We start from the raw sequence: 23,862 nt of genomic DNA, 5'->3' as shown, positions 1-23,862 counted from the left end.
CAAGTGTTGTCATTCAATTAGATGACAACTGATTCAACTTTTCCCTGTACTCCCGTTTTTCCCACCATCTCTCCACCTGCCATCAACCTTCACCCCCCCCCCCCCCCCCCACCCATTCAGTAATTCAGAATAAAGGAGACTAGGAAACCTTGGGCAAATTGAATTGTTACTGTCTTTATTTTTATTTTTAATTTTACGGAGAGAACAATCTACGCATGTGTGGTTTAATTTTTTTTAAAAGCCGACTGACTGCCTACCTTGAGTAATTACTCATGGCACGTGCCTGCTACTATCTTATTGCCCTCTTTAATGCATTTATATCACAGAACATGCAAATAAATTAATTTGGAATCAAAATCTTAAATAATTATTTTCAACGGAGAAGCTTCCAATGCAAATATACAAAATTAGTCAAGGCTGGGGAAGGTCATTCAGTTCATCAAAGATTGTCCCTTTAACACGTGCTTATCTCTCTCAATCCAACATTTTAAATGTTTAAATAGCACTAATATTCAAACCTTCAAGTTAATTTGGAAATAATCCCAAACAAATACAATCCTTTAATCATTTTTCTAATGTATATAAAATGTAGTTTCCACTAATTTTTATGTGTGCCTATTATTACCATGACTAACTTACATGCTGTAATAGATTTATCTTTATGATCAAATCTCCAAGGAAAGCATTGAGATTCTGTCTCCAGAACTCATTTGATTTTTCACCTGGAGCTATTGTTCTTGGTTTCCCTAGATTCATAAGTAGTGAACATTAAGCAAAATGGCACCAAAGCCAGGTGACTCTTTGCATGCTGGTTCCAAAAGTGGATCTGCTATCATACATTACAATCGCGCCTCTCTTTAAAATCTTTAGTTCAACTATGTGGACATCTTGACTGTAATCAAGTATAGTCTTTTTTCGCTGACTGGATATCATTCAAGCAAAAGCTTTTCACTGTACCTCGGTACACGTGGCAATAATAAACTAAACACATCTAAGCTATTATATTTTATTTGACTAAAACAAAAATTGTGCTTGCTTTTCCCTTTGAAACAATTTACAACCTTAGGTCATTTTGATTTACCGAAAATGGATCCTAAAATTCTACTTATTTATGTAGTAAGTATTATATCATTTGAAACATACTTTCATGTTTATCTCATCAATATCATTTGTGCAGCCACAGAGCATGATTCTCAATGATATAATTAAGTCTTCCAGATGAGGTCACAATCAACAACTTACCTTCTAACACTTACATACATTAATGCAGATTTGAAAAACAGAATATGATGACAGAAAGACAGAATTTGTGCAGAATGATTCAGGATTCAGTTATTACTAGCGTCAATAGTTACCTGACAGGAACAGGTCAAACAGGGCTGGGATGGTGAAATCCATGAGGAGTTGTGGGCATAGATGCTTCCATCGGAAACACAGGCTAGAAAGTCAAAGGGAAACAATCTGTTTAATATGTTAATAACCGGAAATGCTCAGCAGAACAAACACATGTGGAGAAAGATATCAAGATTATCTGGGTCAAAGTTCACTTGTCGGAAATAAATTCTCAATTTAAGCATCTTTTTTAGTTTAACCAATCTTAGTTCAGAGAAGGAAATCCTTCATCTTCACCAGTATGTTCTACATGTGACTCCAAACTCACTGATGTAGATGACCCTCAAATGTTTCCTCAGTTCAGGGTCAATTAAAGATAGAGGATAATTGTTGGCATCACCAATGAAGTTCACCTCCTGTGAATAATTGAAGAAAAGGCTGAGCAGTCTTTACCATAAATGTTTGTTTAGGTTCTTAGGGCAGATCTTCTGTATATGCTTTGGACATGTGCCCATTTTTTATCTAAAAATATCAGATACACTGGGATGACCTGTATTTATATTTAAAAGGTATATTTCCTCTGTCAAGACATGGAATTATACATGCGTCTATGGAGCTTTTTCCTCCGTTCATACACAATCTTAAGTATAACCTGCGTGGTAATATCTGAAAAAAGGGATTAGAAGGTAATCTGAGAAATTCCAATTGCACTTTATACCTTTCACTTTATGTGAAGCCAGCCCCTCTTCAATTACTAAATAAACAGTCCTTGAATTTCTTGTTTCACCTGCAATTTAGTAAACTGACATACAGATAAACTGATAAAAGCTGAGATTGGAGAATGTTTATTTGAATAAAAATTAATTGATGTCAGCCAGCGGCATTTCTGAACAATTAGAATTATTATTAACAATTAGCTACATTTATTCCCTTTTGTGATCCTGTTGGGTTAGTTCTCAACGATATTCCTTCCATTTATGTAGGAATTTTCACAGGTAAATTTGGGTAGATTTGTTTTGACTATTGATCACAGGTTTCTATCATGGCAGTCTCCATATTTGCCATCGTATTCATTCAAAGTCATTAATATATTTAATGCCATATCAGCCCTCGTTGTGGAGATTTATTTCAGCTTGCCTGGTAGGTACCTAATGCTATGTTGATTTCAGGCAAAGGTCACTTGTGTTTGTTTTATAGTCAAGCAATACTAAGTCTGTTGCATATATATATTGCTTAAGTTGTTAATTAGTTATTTCAGGAGCATTTATGTAAGCGCGTTTTATTGGCCCTTCCATTTAACACTCCATCTACACACAAAAGGGGTAATTTCATCCTTTAGGAGCTAAATTCTGATAGTTTAGATTCAGCTAGTTCAAATTTCCTACCAATCTGGGCTGGATGGGAACCAAGTTCTGAGAGGTGAACAGAGCTGCCTGCTATCTCTTAAATACAAATACAAAACAAAAGCATTCAGATGTCTGGCACAGACTCATGCATAAAGCTGAACAAATGGTCGTCAGACAAAGCACAGCCATTTACCAAAGAATTAGTGGGTTTCTCTGTCTATTCACAAATGGCATCAGATTATTTACAGAGTGCAACCAAACAGGAAGGCTTTGGTGATATCAGATTCCTAATCTCACTCTGTGCGTGGCAGGGAGCAATGGGCATTTGGACAACACTCCTTCCAAAGACAGTTTAAAAGCTAAGATTTGTCTTTCGTTCCATGCTGTATGTGACATGCCATGTTAACTCAGCTGGGGGTCAGAACAGTTAAATACCACTTTCCTTTTGATTACTTCCTTAACATATATTTCTTCAGAGAATAGTATAACATTTTAAAAACAAAAAATGGTTCAAACAATTAAGAAAACAATAACATTTCAACTAAAAAATGTGACATCTGGGTCTCCATTTCAATCAGAATTCTTGCCATTAAAAAAAAATTAGCCATTGAGAAATTTTTAAAGAAGCAACCTTAAAATTAACTACTTTTAAAAGTAGAGTCACCATCATGAAGACATCAAAGGTACGCCCTTCAATCATTTACACTTATGATTTGTTTGAAACACACATCACGTTGTTAGAAGACCAGCGGGCGGAGGTTTGCTATATTTTAATTGAATTTACTGCCAGGTCTACACACTGCGGGGAGACGGGAGATGAAATATTTGAATGTGGACGGATGTGCACATCAGATTGTTGGGTGACGGAGCTCAGGGTTCGCCTCCTGAGCTGCTTTGGTGCCCAGGCATGGGTTGAGGTGGAGGGAGGTGGGGGCGGGGATCAGGTTAAACTCACCCATTTGACAGAGGCCGAGGGTTACGAGGATCCAGCGAGACTCGGACTGCATGGCCACCACGCCACCGCCGCCTTGCTCCGACAACTTGTTGGATGTGGAGAGCCGAGACTGCCCCGCTGGTGGCCAACTTCCCCCTGCCCTCCGTCGCCGCTCCCAGCCGGCTGGGACGGGCTGTGCATGGAGCCCGCCACCGGAGTCATGTCTGACTGCCTGGGCAGCCTGAGGGAGGCAGATGCACCCTACCCGTGGAGTGGCCACGTGAGAGACTGCGGGGGGAGTACCTCACTCTGACTGTGATAGGGAGAGACAGAGGCGCGCACACACACACCACACACAGTGTGGAGTTCCACTGACTGACTGACTGTCTGTGTGTTGGTGGTGGGACAGGGAGAGAGAGACACACACACACACACACAGGCAGTGTGGAGTACCTTTAATTGTGTGTGTGGGGGAGAGAGACAGAGGCAGACACACACACACAACGGGCAGTGTGTACCTCAGTGTGTGTGTAGGGGAGAGAGAGGCACAGAGACAGTGTGGGCCTCTGACTGTGTCGGAAGGAGAGTGGGGGAGAGAGACAGAGAGAGAGAAAGAGAGGCACAGAGACAGTGTGGGCCTCTGACTGTGTCGGAAGGAGAGTGGGGAGAGAGACAGAGAGAGAGAGAGAGAGGCACAGAGGCAGTGTGATGTACTTCGGCGTGACTGTGGGAGAGAGAGAAAGAGTGCACAGGACCTCAATCTATCTGTGTGTGTGGGAGGGAAGAGAGACTAAGCAGAATACATCGGTCTTATTGTGTGTGGGGGGAGAAAGGGAGAGGGAGAGGGAGAAAGAGATAAATGAGGGGAGACGTATATATACACACACAAAGCAGAGTTTTACTGTGTATGTGGGAGACACAGATGAACTGAGCACAGTACCTCGGTCTTACTGTGTGTTGAGGGGAGAGGGGGAGAAAGAGACGTACACTCACAGAGGCAGAGTCTCTCAGCCTGTGTGAGAGGGAGGGAGGGAGAGAGAGACACACACATACAAGGTGGATGTGAAATCTCACCTGCCTGTTTCAGTGACAGGCACCCGCCGCCAGTGAATGAAGACACCCCCATCTGTCGCCCCCTCCTCTCTCCACCCCCTCTCCTCCCTCCTCCCCCCCACATTTCCCTCCCGACTCCAGTCCCGTCCCTAACCCCTGGGAAACTTAAGGGAGCGACAATCAACTGCCACGGATACAAATAATGTAATACACAAGAAAGGGCAGATGCTGGTTGACAAAAAGTGAACACACGGTGCTGGAGTTACACAAAGACGCAGCAAAAATTTGGAAATGTCATCTCGTCACCCATTTCTTCGCTCCAGAGATGCTGCCTGCCCGCTGAGTGCCCATGGTAGACTCATGAGTCACTAAAGTAAACGCACGGGCCACTATGTTCTTACAACGTGTTTAAATGTTTCAATTTTTAACTTCAGCAGTACATTTTACTCGTGGAAAACTTTAAACATATTTGAATTTTTTCAAGAGTTAACAAGTTTCACGGGTACCTGCCGTTAGCGCCACGAGTCGCTAAGTTGCATCCACGAGTTCCGACGTTCCCGCTACGTTAATTGTACTTGATTACCACAAGTTAAATTTGTTTTAATTTTGCTCGCACCGTGAGACAGGGGTTTGAAGGGCCGGTAAGTGGAACCCAAGTCTTAATTTGCCAAGGTCAGCTGTAGGAGGCTACCTCATAGCACAAAGGCTGAATTGTGGCCGGGCGAGGAGAGAGATGATGGTTCGCCGACTGATACGAGGATCCGGATCGAGGCAACGGCCACACGCCCTGCAGCTGCCAGAGGCTCAACTGGATTGGCTGCCTCTCTAAGAGACCGAGCACGCAGACCGGACACAGCCGGCAATGGCACTGAACAGTGAGGGACACCAACAACTTTGATTGGTCAAGCCGTCCTTGTTATGCCGCCTAGTCAACAGCCCTTCATGATCAGCAGCTTGGAGTTTGAAAATGTCACTAAAACCTGGCAACATTTGTATATTGTTGCAGTGCTCTATTTCTATACACTTTATACTAATCTGAAATTGTTTTTTTTATTTAATCAAAATTAAATTTATTCAAGGTAAAAAAAATGTACCATAAAGGAACTGTGTAAAAATGCTTCTAACATTCTCGGAGGCTACACATACATTCAATTCTAAGATTGTGTTTATGAATAGTAATACATTACTGAACTGTATGCAAAAAATAATTTCACTGCACTTGGGGATATGTGCAATAAAACATAATTGAACCATTAAAATTAATGTTTGCAAAACTGCTTTAGATATTACAAGGTCAGTATCCAAAGCAAATCTGAGAATGTTTAACATCTTGCTACATAAGGAGATTCTACCAATATTATTTTTGGTGAATGATTCATTACAGCTTTCTATGGTAATTAAATAAATCAGGTGACATCATGTATACATGTCACAACCAAAATGATGTATGCCATGTATTTTCATGCGTTAGCGCTCAGAACTTTGTTAAAGACATTTTTAATCAATCTGTAAAGTTTCTCAGAAATACTATGTCATGTCCCTTCTTACAATGCACAGTTGAAAGCCTGCTTAAAATCTATGAAGTTGTACAACAATAGCAGTGGTCTATAAATATCTCGGAATATTTTTTTTAAATCACGAAGAGTCACATACATTGGTTTGTACCAGTGTTACACTGTCTGAGAAAATAGTTTTCATTCACGTTCAGTAAGTTCTTTCTTCTGGTTAGAGATATTTAGTTACATTCACTCTAATCTACTTATTTGAAAACTGCTGCACTGATTCAACCTTTGTAGCTGTCAAGTACACGTTAATTTTGTTTTATAACCTTTGCCTCACTTTCACAATATATTCCTCGTCCACCTGCAATAACTCTGTGGTTATAGTTTTTGATACCAAGAACCTTATGCTTTTACAAACTAATATAAACACTTATTTAATCTTTCAAGCAGTTCAGTATCGACTTCGCCACAATAAAAAAAAATTCCTAGAACCAACAATGGGTTCAGTAAGAATTTATTTATTTAATTATTCTCCTACCCCTGAAAGGTACACAAACAACACAACAGAAGATGTACCAAAAATAATGCTGTTGACTAATTTATAAAATAACCTAAAGTAACTATATATGTATTGTAAAGAATGGTTATTTCATTGGCAGATATAAATAATCAATCATTTTCAAGTTCATTCTCTATAGTCACACCGGCAAACGTGATGGAGAATTTCAAACAAACAGTGATGAGATGGATAAACTCATTGCTCTTGTTGCTTAAGGAGCAAATTCATTACAGAGCACTTCCTGGTAGACAAGTTTAATATCTCATTTAAAAAAAACACATTTAACACTGTTGGTGCTGCACAGAAATGTCAGCCAAGTGGATTCTGTTCAAATTCTAGAAAACTGCTTGGATCAGAAATCTCAGATGCAACACAATAAAGATAGTTGTCATCGCCTGGGTCAATGCTAATGTATTTTACCCAGTAGGATCTGATACCAAACCAACGGATAGTACATTACCAATTGTCTTGTGTTTCTTTGGTGGGATAAAAAGTTCACATTTTCTATCCTAATGTAAAATTTCAAACCTTGAAAAGATCAAGAAACACTGGTAGAACTATTTGGAATTGTGTGGCTGTAGGCAAATTCTGGATAATGGATCAGTTTTCTTAAACTCCAAACCTATTCTGTTCTTTGTATCCACCTTAGCTGTAATTGCAGAAGACAAAATGTGCAGTTTAACAAATATATAAGAATTTTCTCATAAATTGCGTATATGTCCTAAATTCAGGTAAGCCAACTTGAGAAACTCAGGAGACCTTTTGCAAATTAATACCTCAAAACCAGCATTAAATCCTGTTCATTACAAAAATGTCACAAATTGGTCTTGCATTATAAAATGGCTAAGACAACTCTCCCTGTTCCCTGAAAAAATGGACTGCTTTACTTTCATCTGCCTCGCAAGATCCTGAAAGATTCCCTCCCAGAATTCCCAAAGATGCTAAATATTTTGGGGAATGCTAATGTCAGAGTCCACCCAAGCCAAAGACCTTGCTCCATTGAATGATAAAACAATCAAATATCGTGGAGAAATGCCATAAACAAGGATTACATCAGTTCAGGTGTGGTGGAGAGCTTTCCCTTAAAAAATAAATTACTAACAGAGTTCCCTAATTATATCTCCCTGTCAGCAGGGAATATAAGCAGAACCTGTCAGCACCCAATTTCAAGGGTAAAAAAAAATCCAGAAAATTGAGATGGGATCTCCCAACACAAGGAACCCATTAAACACATTTGAGAAATCTAGGCAAACAAACGTCTAATCTTCAATATGTCCATCTAGTGAGCCTGTACGAGAAAGGAAATAAGCATTCACATGGGCATGTTGATTGGCCTCTTGGAACCCAGGAGGAAAAATGTGCTTAAATTCATGATCCATACACTTTCCAGTGGCTTAGGAAGTGTACATTCCCAGGAAAGCTGCCTGGAGCTGCATGCAGACACACTGATTCACTCAAGTAAATTGGGGGGTTATTAAATCAGGCAGAAGAATGATAAGAAAACCAGCCAACAATTCCATTCATTAATTTAAATCCTCTAGTATTTTTTAAACCAGCTACAGGAAAGAACGGACCCATGGCTGATGACGGACATGAATCTCCCCAACTCCAGTTATAAATGGAAAGGGACATTATGTCAGGGAAAATGTCCGAATGAGGCTCAGTGATATCAAGAGGAAGGGTTGGGGAAAGATTGACGATGAACTCTTGCCATTTTTCACATTAATCAATCATCTTACATTACATTGTAGGAATTTACTTACACTTGCAAACAGGACAGCAGACCCCTGGCAGCAGCTCCGTCTTGGTACAAGGTAGTGAAGGGCATGTGGTACATACGGCTGATCCCAACTAGCGGAGGTAAACAGAGAGAAGAGAAAACACATCTCATTTCCAATGTGATCTACGGCACGCTCAAGGGAAAGAACAATAAAAAAAAACAAGACAGGGTAAGTATTTACACCGTCACCTTTTATGACCTAAATTTTATTCAGGCACATAAGGACAGTAGCAATGTTTGCCAATGAAAACTCATAATGAGCAATGAGATAACAACCCGATAATCTGTATTAATATGGCTAATGGACATGAAATTATTGGTCAGAATATCAAGGAAAATTCTTCTTTTCTTTGAAGTAGTGCTTTGTGATTTCTTAAGTTCTTCATCGGGCTTGTTTTAATATCTTATTAAAAGTACAGTACCTTCAGCAGCCCTGAACCCTCTCTGTATTGCACTGATCTACAATCCTAAAATGTGTGTTCAAATATGGCAGGAGGAATATCAGCTGAAGAGGAAAGACCTATGCTGGGTTCCCTTTCACCATGCAGCTATAATCCCAGGGAACACACGTTTCCTTAATTGTCTGAGCATTTGAAAAGCAAAGACAGTGCACACAACTGCAATAAATCATGTACAGGGCAGTGTCATTTTGGCCACTCTCTAGATCTCCACTGGACAATTATGAGTAATCATTAATTTATTCATAAAAAGTAATCCAAGGAAGTTAACACACCTAAAATTCTTTTCTTCTCTATTTAGCCAAAATATTCCATACCAAGAACACAATAAAATGTACTTAATTTAGATGAATGAAGAGTTTAAGATGCAGGTAACTGCAAGTTGGATTTTCTTCCTTTCTTGGCCAGAATCACAAATTCTTATGTGGGAGACAGAGCGATTCTGCTTTCTAGTCTACTTGCTCCCTCAGTGGATATCACTTTGAGAGGCAAGAATGTGTCTCCCGCTGCAGTTGTGCCAGTTTCAACTATTATGCAGATCCATTTTCAAGAAATAGCCTTGCTTTCTGCCTGAAGGCAGGACAAGAGCCCACAATGCTCGACATTCATGTATAGCAAACTGTACACATATTATATATGGTATGCTCTAAGGCATTGAGAATAACACTTCTGAATTGTCCACTACTTACTGCACATACAACTTCAATGTATTAATTATAAAAGAACATGTTGTTTGTTATTGGGTGTAGTAATACTACATATACTTTAGATAATGATGCGATGCACATCTCTGATGTATAATTTCATTCCAATCAATTCATCACTGCAAGGTAAAAAGCACAATATCGACTCACCAAAAATAAGCAAGGCGCCTTAGATCCAAGTTTCCAGTGCAAGATTTATTATGTACACTTAGCCCTCAAAAGGAATTTATTTGGGGAGTAAACAGGGAATTGAAAAACTATGAACTTGAAACCCCAAAAGTGGGAGATAAAAAGGCCAAATGGCTTCCAGCAATATAGAAATGTATTTCTTTTATGTCTGCTTTCAGAAGAGGAAATGAACAAGCTTGCTGCTGAAATGTTGAATCAGGAAATATGGGCGGCAGAGAAGTGGTGTTGGGTGTAGCAAAGAAATTCACAACTGTGCAATGGTAAACCACATTCCAGCGCAGGATTAGCTCCTTTTTGCAGTAGATCAGCAGAGAAGCAGTAATTGGAACATAATAATTAGAAAAAGTTATTAATGCTCCCTGACCTGCAGAATTGCTCCAGCACTTTGTGTCTTTTTTTTTTGAAAGCCAACAAATGTAGTTATTTGCATCCATATTAATTAACCCTTTCTAATTTCACATACAAGATCAAAAATACCTATTCCCTTGCAGTTTCCTCAAATAAATAATGTAGAAAACTATTCCTTACCCACTTCACAAATTAATTCTCCACAATATTGCAACTGGTTTCTAGTTTGTGCAGATCATATATACCTAGAAATCCCATGATTTTAGCGAGGAGCTGAGAAATGGTAGTGTGAGGAAGAACAGAAAAACTAGTCAGCCTCGTTTGGGCATGAGTGGACCATAAAAATGTAATTTGACCACAATTCTTTTAACTTTTGCACCAATTATTCACTTGCTAAGAGTCCTACACTTTTTGATTCTTCCTGAGCCAACCCCGAAACCTCCACAAAAGCAAAATCTGCTTTGAATTAACATTTCCGCAATAAATGGATGTCAAGGTATATCATAAGCATACAAAATAGTCAAAATGCTTTTGCACATTACCCCAGAGTTGGTATGCTCTGTGCCTTTGCCAGCCCTTGAGTTAGTCTAATATCTGCAGTAAGGCAGGTGAAAGACTACAGGCAGTAGGAGAGATTTCTGATTGCTCCAAAGAATGAACTTGGACAGTCCCATACCCTATCTTGACAAGGCAGCAGGAATCTCCTGGGGTTAGTGATAGCCAACCAAAGAGAAAAGCAAGGGTGGGAATATTATTAGTGCCCTCTTGAGAGAGGTCAACTCTCTCAACTTGAGAGAAGTCAACTTGTATTCAAATGGCCTCTGCCAACTGTGCGACACAGAGCAATGCCTATCCTTAGGAATCGAAGGGTCACGGGTCATCTTAAGCAGAATCACTCCACTGCACCCTCCCTCAAGGAATCAAATAAATGTTTAGAGTCTCTTACCTCACAGATGCACTTAACACAGTCAGACACTGTCCAGGTGCTGCCATCCTGATGTAAGCTCTCATTAAACCTGCAGGATGTTGGCGGTGTCCAGGGAGTGCCCAGAATAGCAGCTGGGAAAGGTTGCTTGAGAGATTCCATTACTGGACCTGGGGCAAGTGGGGGTTCTGTAAAATAACACATTACAATTCAGTATCGATATATCCATAGGGCAGAATACCTCCAATTAAACTTGAATGTGTTTGTTCAATCTTCAGAAAATACCAATGGAAGAATGATTGTCAGATGGCACAATTTCTGGGTGGAAGAACAAAAAACTGTTGAGGCACAAGCTCATGAAATTGATTAGCAACACAAATGTTAAACATCCATTGTCCAAATAGCATTATAAAATTGGATCTAAGCATTCTTTGCAAAAGATCATTTATCTTTCTGTCAACTAATTACAGCTCATTCTCCATAGGAAAATCCGAGGGAACACTAAAATATAGTCCAACAGTTTATTTTGCCTACATTATGTTATGTCAACGACATTCACAATGGTGCAGTGTATATGTCATTAATTTGTGCTTAAAAAAAAGGAGAAAGGAGAAGGCGAGGCATGAAAGACCTGTAAGATATTATAGAGAAATGGCAGTTCTTGAAGAAACAGGAACAAAATGTTATGATACATTCCCAGTGCCACATGCCAATTGAGTTTACATGTGGTGGAGTACTTGAAATTTATGACAGCAGATAAAGGAGCATCTGATGGAGTGTTTGGGCATCAAAAAAACAGTCAATGGTTCCAAGACTTGAGAAGGGCCCGATAATGTTGCTTGTGAATATCCTTGGGGAATGTGATGAGTGTCAGCATCAGTCACTTTCATGATACAAGATTAATCTTTTACTGATATTTCTTACTCAGCCTGAAAGGAGCCGAAGAGGCGATGTTGAGTATCTACTGATAATACTGTTTGTCCAGGCTCCTTTTACTAACCTACATGGATTGGATGAGAACGTACAATGCATGATCAATAAGTTTACACATGACACTAAAGTAGGTGGTATTGTAGATAATGAAGATGATTGTCAAAAATTGCAGAGGATCTTGATAGATTGGACAGGTGGGCTGAGAATGATTAATGGAGTTTAATACAGATAAGTGCAAGGTGCTACATTTTGGGAAGTCAAACCAGGGTACAGTGAATGGCAAGGCTCCAGGGAGTGTTATAGCACAGAGTGATCTGGCAGTGCTGATACATAGTTCCTTGAAAGTGGAGTCACAAGTAGATATGGCAGTCAAGGTGGCTTTCAGCACGTTAGCTTTCATCAGTATGGGCATTAATGTTGGGAGGTCATGTTATAGTTGTAGAAGATATTGGTTAGACCACACTTAGAGGATTGTGTTCAGTTTTGGTCACCCTGTTATAGGAAATACATTGTCAAGCTGGAAAAGGTGCACAAAGGATTTATGAGGACGTTGCTGGGATTCGATGGTCTGAAATTTAGGGAGAGGATGAGGGATGATGTTGTAGAGGTATATGAGATAATTAGAGGAATAGATACATAGGATAGATTTAGAGGGATATAGGGCAAATGCACGCAGATGGGACTAGTGTAGATGGAGCATGGTGGGCAGCTTGGGAAAATTGGGCCAAAGGGCCTGTTTTCACGCTGTATGACTTCATGTTTCTATTTACAACCGCAGAACTTGACAAATGAAACGGAAGGATGGAAAGTCAATGTTTGTAGTAATATTTACTGCAACAAAGAATGATATTGGTTGTCAAATGTCATGATGCAGGGACAAGCTTTATGAAACGGAGGAAATATTTATCCTCTAACTTTAGGCTACTGTGCTTTCAACACCATTTGTATTCGCCCTGCATCTGGAGTTCTGTTTGCTTCTTCATCCATCGCTGCTTCACGTCCTCTTGCCTGATAAGAATTCTCAGAAGGATCTCCATAAAGAATTGAATTGGTCTGAAAATTCTATGGTCTCCATTAAAGGCAACTGAATAAACCAAGGCCCTCATTTGCAGTATAGGGCGAAAAAAAGCTTCAAAAGCTTATCACTTTTGAACAATGCTAAAATATCTGCACATCACTGGGTTTGGGGCCTTCTGTTTTATGTATTGCACATTTAGCTTAGGCGTGGCATTAGGAATTCGCAGAAGCAGATGTGTGAGGAGAAAATTGGCACATTGACAGAAGGGTCTGAATGCAATTCACGTTGGTCCCTGTTCTACCTACTGTCCACCCTCATACTGAAGCTTCAGGGGAAGTACCTTACCGATGCTGTTCCTAGGATGTAAATAAATGTAATCCATTTCATATAACATATAACCATATAACCATATAACAATTACAGCACGGAAACAGGCCATCTCGGCCCTACAAGTCCATGCCGAACAAATTTTTTTCCCCTTAGTCCCACCTGCCTGCACTCGTACCATAACCCTCCATTCCCTTCTCATCCATATCCCTATCCAATTTATTTTTAAATGATACCAATGAACCTGCCTCCACCACTTCCACTGGGAGCTCATTCCACACCGCCACCACTCTCTGCGTAAAGAAGTTCCCCCTCATATTACCCCTAAACTTCTGTCCCTTAATTCTGAAGTCATGTCCCCTTGTTTGAATCTTCCCTATTCTCAAAGGGAAAAGCTTGTCCACATCAACTCTGTCTATCCCTCTCATCATTTTAAAGACCTCTATCAGGTCCCCCCTTAACCTTCTGCACTCCAGAGAATAAAGACCTAACTTATTCAACCTATCTCTGTAACTTAGTTGTTGAAACCCAGGCAACATTCTAGTAAATCTCCTCTGTACTCTCTCTATTTTGTTGACATCCTTCCTATAATTTGGCGACCAAAATTGTACCCCATACTCCAGATTTGGTCTCACCAATGCCTTGTACAATTTTAACATTACATCCCAGCTTCAATACTCAATGCTCTGATTTATAAAGGCTAGCATACCAAAAGCTTTCTTTACCACCCTATCTATATGAGATTCCACCTTCAAGGAACTATGCACGGTTATACCCAAATCCCTCTGTTCAACTGTATTCTTCAATTCCCTACCATTTACCATGTACGTCCTATTTTGATTTGTCCTGCCAAGGTGTAGCACCTCACATTTATCAGCATTAAACTCCATCTGCCATCTTTCAGCCCATTTTTCCAAATGGCCTAAATCACTCTGTAGACTTTGGAAATCCTCTTCATTATCCACAACACCCCCTATCTTAGTATCATCTGCATACTTACTAATCCAATTTACCACACCTTCATCCAGATCATTGATGTACATGACAAACAACAAAGGACCCAACACAGATCCCTGAGGCACCCCACTAGTCACCTGCCTCCAAACCGATAAACAGCCATCCACCATTACCCTCTGGCTTCTCCCATTCAGCCACTGTTGAATCCATCTTGCTATTCCTGCATTTATACCCAACAGTTGAACCTTCTTAACCAACCTTCCATGAGGAACCTTGTCAAAGGCCTTACTAAAGTCCATATAGACAACATCCACTGCTTTACCCTCGTCAATTTCCCTAGTAACCTCTTCATAGACTTCATATTCTCCCTTCCAACCTTAGCATCTCAGAAATTGCTTCATCCCCAACTACCTCAGTTCTGGTGATAGATGACTAACACAAAACTTTAACAATCTCCCCACTAATATTGTTTTAGCCACCACCAACTTACAGCTTTGTGATTTAAATATGCTAAGATAATGTAGAATGGCTGAAAAGCATTGAATTCCATTCTTGCAGCACTAAATTAATATTTCACAAATATAACTAACATTCCTCAACAGATCTAAAGGAGCCGAATAACCTCAGGTTTCAGAAGATTAGCGCAACACTTTGTTTTCACCACTTATATTGCTACCTGTTATCATATTCCACCTGAATATAATGGAATGTTGCCCGATGGCTGTCTGTACATTCTCTCTGTACATACCTGTACAGGTGTTGTTCACATTTAAGCGAAAGCCATCCGGACAGGTACAATAGAAACTTCCCTCAGTGTTATGACAATGATGAGAGCATGGATTGGACAGGCACTCGTCAATATCTGAGAAGGCAAAATGAACCACATCTAGCGATACTCAATTCATTAATCTTTGGCAACTTGAATAAACTAAATTCGCATTTTAGCACAATATTTTCAGGCATAGAGGAAGAGAAGTATAATTAGTGAGCAGTCGGAAGGTCATTGCATTCTTGCAATTTATTGGAAATTTGTCCAACACATGAGCTGTATGCTCAAAGCCTATAGTGCTCAAAGCCTTTGGCTTCATCCTCAAAATAGTTGAAAGTGTGGATCAGGAAACTATGCTACATTATTCATAACTAGTGAGGCATCAACACCACTCAGAATCACAACAAAAAATACTGCCAACATTGCATGAAATTTGAAATTAAGACATTAAGTGCAGGAAACACTTAAATGGTTGGTCAGTGACTGTGGAGAGTTATCATTTCAGTGTGAACCTTTCAAATGACAATGGCTGCGACAATAATCCATGACAGAGTCTATTCAAAAAGTATTTAAAAAAAAACATTGGATTGTGAAGATTTATGGAATCTCTAGGATGTGAATTATTTTGGCTGCAGACATCCAAAATCATTTGAACAGATCAGAGTTTCAAATAGTTGCCAAAAAACATCTCAGCTCTGAGCCAGCTTAAGAATTTACACAAATAACTTTGAACCAATTTTTTCAAGTATAGAACTCTCTTGGCACCATTGAATATACATAAGACAATGCTGCAACTCTGCACAGAGATCCAAAGCTCAAGCAAATGCTTGAATATGGCGTGGAATATGGCTGCCTATACTCTGTATTCTTACATTAAGGAAATTGAGTCATATCGCTATACACCCGAGAAATAAACCCCTCCGCCCAACTTGTTCTGACCAAGTTGACCTAATTAAGCTAGTCCCAATTTCATGTGCCTGGCCCAATTCACTCAACAGCTTTCCTATCCACACTTGTTTAAGTGTATTTTAAATGTCGTTATTGTGCCATCTCTTCTTCAGGTAGCATCTCCCATGGAAACACTGCCCTCTATGTACAAGAATTTCCCTTTTAAATCGTTCCCCTCTCACCTTAAACTTATGCCCACAGGTTTTAGACCATGAGGAAAAGACTATGGCTATTCACCAATCTATGCACCTCATGATTTTCATGTTTCAAAGGTTTTATTGTCACAAGTACCAATTAAAGTACAGTGATATGCAAATTAAAATACAGCCATACGAAAAAAAAAAGCAACAAGATACACAACTGCATAAAGTTGCATAAACTGCACAACTGCATAAACATAAACATCCACCAGAGTGGATTTTCCACATTCCTCACTGTGATGGAAGGCAAAAAAGTCCAATCTTCTTCCTCTTTATTCTCCCGCGGTCCGAGCAGTCAAACCATCCGTCCCTGTATGATTTGTGCCAAATGAATTATAGCTCTCTAAATGTTCTCTAATAAAATTCCAGCCCGTGGTCAATTCTCTCTCCCACTGAACTTGGCAGTAAAATAAAAAAATTGTGTGAAATAAAACCGATAAAACATAAAGCACACACTGTGCTGGTTTCATCACCACGGTAATTATGCATGGCTGATCTGAAGCAGACACAAACTATCCACAGTGAATCACTTTCTGTTAGAGATTCATATCTAGTGTTGTGCTATACTCACTTCATACCTTCATTAATAAAACGCGCGTGAATTTTATCATCACTGAGTTTGTTATCCTCTCTAATCATCAGTAAGTAGAACACACCTATGGATTCCATAATAAAAACATGAACTTATCCGATTGTTAATGATTGTTTAAGATAATTTACAAGGTTGCCCACAGATTGGCAAAAGTGTCACCTCTATAGAACATTAACTTACTGCAGAACTGCCGTGATCTCTCATCTCCACTTGTTTGGTAACTTTTAATCTGTATTCCACCAGAACCAAATAAAAATGAAAAGAAACCTTGGAAATTTTACATGGAGAAAGGAATAGAATCACAGTATATATTTTTTTAAATCCAAAGAGAGGCTAACCACAAGTTGCGTTAATAAATAACACTTCACAGACGAACAATCAGACACATTTTTTTTGTATCAAGTCAGATGAAGTGATGATAGACACAAAATGCTGGAGTAACTCAGCAGGACAGGCAGCATCTCTGGAGAGAAGGACTGGATGACGTTTTAGGTCGAGACCCTTCTTCAAACTGATGTCAGGGGAGCGGGCGGTACAGAGATAAAATGTAGTCGGGGACAGTAAGACTGGTCGGAGAACTGGGGAGAAAATGGCGAGAGAGGGAAACCAAGTGCTACTTGAAGCTAGAGAAGTCAATGTTCATACCACTGGGGTGTCAGCTGCCCAAGCGAAATATGAGGTGCTATTCCTCCAATTTGCGCTGGGACTCACTCTGACAATGGAGGAGGCCCAGGACAGAAAGGTCAGTGTGGGAATGGGAGGGGGAGTTAAAGCATCAAGCAACTGAGAGATCAGTTAGGTTTAGGAAGACTGAGTGGAGAAGTTTAGCGAAACGATCAGCGAGCCTGTGCTTGGTCTCGCCGATATACAGGATTCCACACCTGGAACAGCAGATACAGTTAAGGTTGGAGGAGATGCAAGTGAACCTCTGCCTCACCTGGCCAGACCGTCAGGGTCCTTGGACAGAGTTGAGGGGGGTGGTACAGGGAAAGGTGTTGCATCTCCCACGGTTACAGAGGAAAGTACCTGGGGAAGGGTTGGTTTGAGTGGGAAGGGATGAGTTGACCAGGGAGTTACGTTGGGAATAGTCTCTGCGGAAAGCGGAAAGGAGTGGAGATGGGAAGATGTTGCAAGTTGTGGGATCCCGTTGGAGGTGGCGAAAATGTCGGGGGATTATGTGCTGTCTAACTGCCTCAGAGGGCAGTGGAGGCCGGTTCACTGGAACCTTTCAAGAGAGCTAGATAGGGCTCTTAAAGATAGCGGAGTCAGGGGACATGGGGAGAAGGCAGGAACAGGGTACTGATTGGGGATGATCAGCCATGATCACATTGAATGGCGGTGTTGGCTCAAAGGGCCGAATGGCCTACTCCCTCACCTATTGTCTATAGTATGGACGGCTGATGAGGTGGAAGGTGAGGACAAGGGGGATTTTTTCCACTTCTATTTCTTATGTTCTTATGTAATGTTATTGATGGGCTCAGGGAGAGCAGAATCAGGCAAATTAACTGAAAGAGGCAATGGAAAAGTTAAGAAATTGTGGTATTTAAAGGTGCGTATTGACAATGTACATCTGGAGCTTTGGATGGTGACAACTGGAAATTTACGTGTTGTGTGGAAGAATATCAGCAAAAAAATAACATTAATTCTGCAAATTATCTCTAGGTTATATGGCAGCAACCCAGACATATTGTTTTTTTATTTGAACTCTATGAGTAGAAGTTGATCATCAAGTGATTAAGATTTAAGAAGATTAGCAGAAAAGCCAGAGGCAACATGGGCGAGTGTGCTGCCTGATGGGGTGATAGAATCAGATCCAAAAGATACGTGCCTTGATACGAGAACTGGTCAAATACATTGAGGGATAAAAAAAACTGCAGCAATGTGAGGAAAGGCCAGGGGAATGAAAAAGTAGATTACTTTTGAAAATGTTAACAGAGACACCTTGAATAGAATGGTCCCATTCTGCACACACTGAATATAAATAGGGGGAAAAGAGACAAAAAGATGCAAGTTTGAGACTCTTGAGGTGGTAGCTCAGGGGTGAGTACAAACCCACTGGATGTAGATCGAGAAACTATAAACGGGTGTGTAGGAGTCGAAGCAGGTGAGGGCAGTCTTAACCAACTGGACAAGGATCACACCATGCCAAAGGCAGTAGCAATTTGAGATGAGATGGGGCAGTAGTTACAAATATAGTAATAGATAATATCAAGCACCTTGTCCTCCAATGGATATTATCTGCTCCATTTAATATGGTGCTTGTGTGAGGGATTCAAAAGCTATCCAAAAAGTTATACTAAACTTCCTCAGAAAGTTGCTTTTTACAGATTCTTGGGACAAAATTTGTATTCAGAAGATTCTTTGGTGCACCATCTCACTACGCATTTCCAAGAAAAGAAAATGATATGTATAGATTACTGCAGCCTCTGGCAACCAGATAAATTGTTGCATTTTCACCGGAACTGAAGACCGGCAGCCAGAACTGGAATATTTACCCTGTCAAATTTCAATGATGTGAATTATTTTGCAGCAGCCAATCAAATTAATTGTCTCAAATCTTGGCATGGAGGCAAACAATTGCATGTAACTGTTACATTCCCTCTTGCAAGTTTTCAGCCAGACTGTTTTAAAGCATTGGCACAAGTAGAAATGACAGGCAAGTACTGTGAAGCTCTGACATAAAAACCTACTCAGTAGTGCTGTGGTCAACACATCAACAAAAGGTCAACACATGCAATTTGAAGCATTCCTCATCTTCCAGTGATCTATTTTCATGGCAACATTTCAGAGAAGAATATAAATAGGACCACTGATATGTGGCTCCTTTGAGTGAGACTTTGTCTGTGACTGGAACCTTACAAATATTTACCCTCAAACTTTTCCTGAGCATGAGCTAAGCCTTACAATCAAGCAGCGTCTTCAATGAGGGAATTTCTGATCTATTAATTCATAAACTGTACTCGTGTCTGCACCAGAGGGTCCATCTACAAGGCAAAGCAACTGTCCAGTGATAAGGGTTTTGGCCCGAAACCTTGCCTATTTCCTTCGCTCCATAGATGCTGCTGCACCCGCTGAGTTTCTCAAGCACTTTTGTCTACCTGTCCAGTGATAAGATTGTCCAGTCAAGATTGGATACACAGGCACCATGCATCATTTGCAATAAAACAAATTGTAGAGGAAAACCTTGCCAGAGCAATCCTCTATAGTGGACTAAGTTTGTTTCAGTTGGTCAAATGTAATTTTTCTTGTCAGTTTTGCCTCCCATATACATCTCAGCCACATGGGTGCAATCCCATTACAGAGGACCAGACTGTTAAAGTGAACATTTATTGGATATCAGTAAAGAAAATCAAATTTAATTTACTTTATAAGTAGGCATTTCATTTGGCTGAATTCTCAATGAGAAAAAAAAAACTTGCTGAGGATTTCAAATGAAAAAATCAGCAATCTATATTTATATCATATTAAGTTAATCCATTTTCATTTCCATTGATGCTTAGGGCTGGAATTGATTTCTGATTTCCATTACTTGCCGTGCCATTATTTAAAGTGAACAGAATATCGTAGCATTGGAAAAATATGTTTGGCCTAAAAGGTTGCAAGCATTTAATTTTTCCCCCCAATTATTTTTGGAATATGCTTTCAAGCGAAGCGTACAGCATCCTCTCCCAAACCTCTTGTGTGCTCCTCCCAAACTATCCATGGCAGTAAAGTGCAGCTCATTTTTAAAACAGCTAACATCTGTGCCTGTCCTCTTTCTCTCTGGTCAAGAACCTATCTGACACTCCTATTAAAAATGTGGACTCGTTAATCTTCAAATAGGGTGATCAAGCATGCATCGTGTGCTACTTTTCCACAAGACAGTAAATTGTCATAATATTTCACAATTCATTCTTTACTTCTTGGAACAGATTATCTGGAGTATTTACAAGGAACTACAATCTGACCAATCCATACATGGGCAAGGTCTCCTATCCCAATCCATAAATGTTCATAAGCAGCTATCCAGAAATATTCATAAGCAGGCACTTTCAAAAGTAAACACATTTCAGGCTTGAAAGCAAATAAGTACTGACTTCATGTTGGGGCAAGCAAAACCAAGATACTCCCATGCAGGAGCTGCATTAGCAAATCTAAGATCCCAACCATGCGCATAAGTAAACATAAGCAAGCAACTCAAACCCAACAAATAGGAAACAGATGTAATTCATAGCATAAACATAGCACAAAGGAAATGAAACACAATATATAATGAATCTAGCTCCATAAATCGCAGGCAAAGTTTTGAAGTGAAATGGTCTCATTTACTCATGCATATTTAAATCTCTGCATGTGCATTCATAAATTTGATGAAATATGTTCCTGTAGTTGCCAAGATACGTTGTGTATACTTTGGTATACTTTATGATGTAAGGCTATTCCAACAATAGAGATAGATAACACCAACATTGGTTTAACAGATGTTACCTGCAACTACATTTAATGCCTTACTAAGGAATGTTACACAATGTAATTTTGAATAAAATATCATATCAATTTTACCTAAAATATTATATCCGGACACTCCAAAACCCTACTTCCGAAATAAACCGAAGATCAAAGGATAGATCAATTAACAAACCAAAGTCAGGATTAATAACCAGGCAATTAATGTCATGTTTCTATCCACATTAGGCCAGACAACCAAAAGCTTCAGTCTCTTTCATTCCTATTGTTATTTGGATTCAATATATTAGACCTCCATATCCAATTTACTTTCAGACAACAATGACTTTCAACACCTGAAAATGAAGTCAATACATATCCTGCAAATGTATTGCTTTTTAGTACCATAAATCTCTCCAATCCATTTTTTTTTATAATGATGCTAATTCATATCATCTGGTCATTCCCTCTAAATTTATTGTCACCCAATATCTTCCAGAAGATATAATGTTACTGCACATAAACATAAAAATTAATTTCACACTCCTAAAAAGCAGATATAGTGGACATTTCCACTGATATTGTGGTGGTGATGGAAAATTACACTTACTTGACAAGCCGTTACACACTGATCATTGTGTTTATCAAGACACTATAGGGTGAAATCACACTAGAACGTAAAGCATTTGACAAATGAAGAATATTTGATCCATTAATTCCTTGTTGAATTTCTGGGCAAGATCAAGCTAACAGGTAGCATGGAATTTATTAAAGGTAGAATTACATCAATATCCATTGAGAGTGAATAAAAAAGTGATTGTTTTCTTGGTATAATGAGAAGCATAAATAAAAAAAGGCCATAAAACTAGGAAAATAATAGTTACATTTCTCACAATATATTCTGAAATGAAAAATAAAATTCTCAAATTTTATTTTGAGGAAAGTAGAGCATGAAAGAAAGCTTGCGGGAAATGTAAAAACTGACTGTAAAAGTTTCTGTAGGTGTGTAAAAAGGAAAAGGTTAGTGAAGACGAATGTAGGTCCCTTACAGTCAGAGACAGGTGAATTTATAATGGGGAAATAAGGAAATGGCAGAGCAGTTCAATGACTACTTTGGTTCTATCTTCACTAAGGAAGACACAACCAAACTCCCGGAAATTCTAGGGGACCGAGGATCTAGTGGGACGGGGGAACTGAAGGGATCCACTTAAGACAGGAAATGCTGTTAGTTAAATTGTTGGGACAGAAGGCAGATAGATCTCCAGGGCCAGATGATCTGCATCCCAGAGTACTCAAGGAGGTGGTCCTAGAAATTGTAGATGCACTGGTGAACAATTTCCAATGTTCTCCCGACTCTGGATCAGTTCCTGTCGACTGGAGGGTACTCCACTTTTGAAGAAAGGAGTGAGAGAGGAAACGGAGAACTATAGACCAGTTAAACTTACATCGGTAGTGGGGAAGATGCTGGAGTCGATTAGTAAAGATGTTATAGCAGCGCATTTGGAAAACGATGATGGGATCAGTCAAAGTCAGCATGGATTTGTTAAGGGGAAATCGACTAACCTTTTGGAATTTTTTGAGGAGAATGGATAAAGGACAGCCAGTGGATGTGGTGCATCTGGACTTTCAAAAAGCCTTTGACAAGGTCCCACACAAGGGATTAGTGTGCAAAATTAGAGCACATGGTATTGGGGGTATTGACAGGAAGCAAAGAGTAGGAATTAACGGGTCTTTTTCAGAATGGCAGGCAGTGACTAGTGAGGTGCCGCAAGGCTCAGTGCTGGGACCCCAGTTGTTTACAATATATATTAACGATTTAGACAAGGGAATTAAATGTAACATCTCTAAGTTTGCAGATGACATAAAGCTGGGTGGCAGTGTGCACTACGAGGAGGATGCTATGAGACTGCAGGGTGAATTGGATAGGTTGGATGAGTGGGCAGAAGCATGGCAGATGCAGTATAATGTAGATAAATGTGAAGTTATCCACTTTGGTGGCAAGAACAGGAAGGCAGATTATTATCTGAATGGTGTCAGATTGGGAAAAGGGGAGGCGCAACGAGAACTGGGTGTGCTTGTATATCAGTCACTGAAAGTAAGCATGCAGGTACAGCTGGCAGTGAATAAAGCCAATGTCATGATGGCCTTCATTGAGAGAGGATTTGAGTTTAGGGGCAAGGAGGTCCTACTGCAGTTGTACGGGGCCCTGGTGAGAGCGCACCAGGAGTATTGTGTGCAATTTTAGTCTCCTAATTTGAGGAAGGACATTATTGAGGGAGTACAGTGTAGGTTCACCAGGTTAATTCCCGGGATGGCGGGACTAACGTATGATGAAAGAATTGGGCAACTGGGCTTGTATTTGCTGGATGAGAGGGGATCTTACAGAAACATATAGGATTAGAGGATTGGACAGGGTAGATGCAGGAAAAATGTTTCCAATGTTGGGGGAGTCCAGAACCAGGGGTCGCAGTTTAAGAATAAGGGGTAAGCCAAATAGCACTGAGATGAGGAAACACAATTTCACCCAGAGAGTTGTGAATCTGTGGAATTCTCTGCCACAGAA

General features: G+C 39.9%; 1 protein-coding gene across 1 annotated transcript in view; it reads right to left on the bottom strand.

Moving 5' to 3' along the window:
- LOC129705833 (kielin/chordin-like protein) overlaps window positions 1-23,862 on the bottom strand; it is a 213,594-nt gene that overhangs the window by 58,921 nt on the left and 130,811 nt on the right. The window contains exons 17-20 of the mRNA XM_055649667.1: window positions 15,114-15,227; window positions 11,152-11,318; window positions 8,490-8,577; window positions 1,356-1,438 (exon numbers count right to left, since the gene is read on the bottom strand). Of these exons, the coding sequence (XP_055505642.1) occupies window positions 1,356-1,438; window positions 8,490-8,577; window positions 11,152-11,318; window positions 15,114-15,227 (452 nt within the window). The remainder of the gene's footprint in view (window positions 1-1,355; window positions 1,439-8,489; window positions 8,578-11,151; window positions 11,319-15,113; window positions 15,228-23,862) is intronic.

The sequence above is a fragment of the Leucoraja erinacea genome, chromosome 18 (genome assembly GCF_028641065.1).
Source record: "Leucoraja erinacea ecotype New England chromosome 18, Leri_hhj_1, whole genome shotgun sequence".
NCBI classification, from domain to species: domain Eukaryota; kingdom Metazoa; phylum Chordata; class Chondrichthyes; order Rajiformes; family Rajidae; genus Leucoraja; species Leucoraja erinaceus.
The sequence above is the reverse complement of the archived record's forward strand: the minus strand, read 5'-3'. Positions and strand labels throughout refer to the sequence as shown.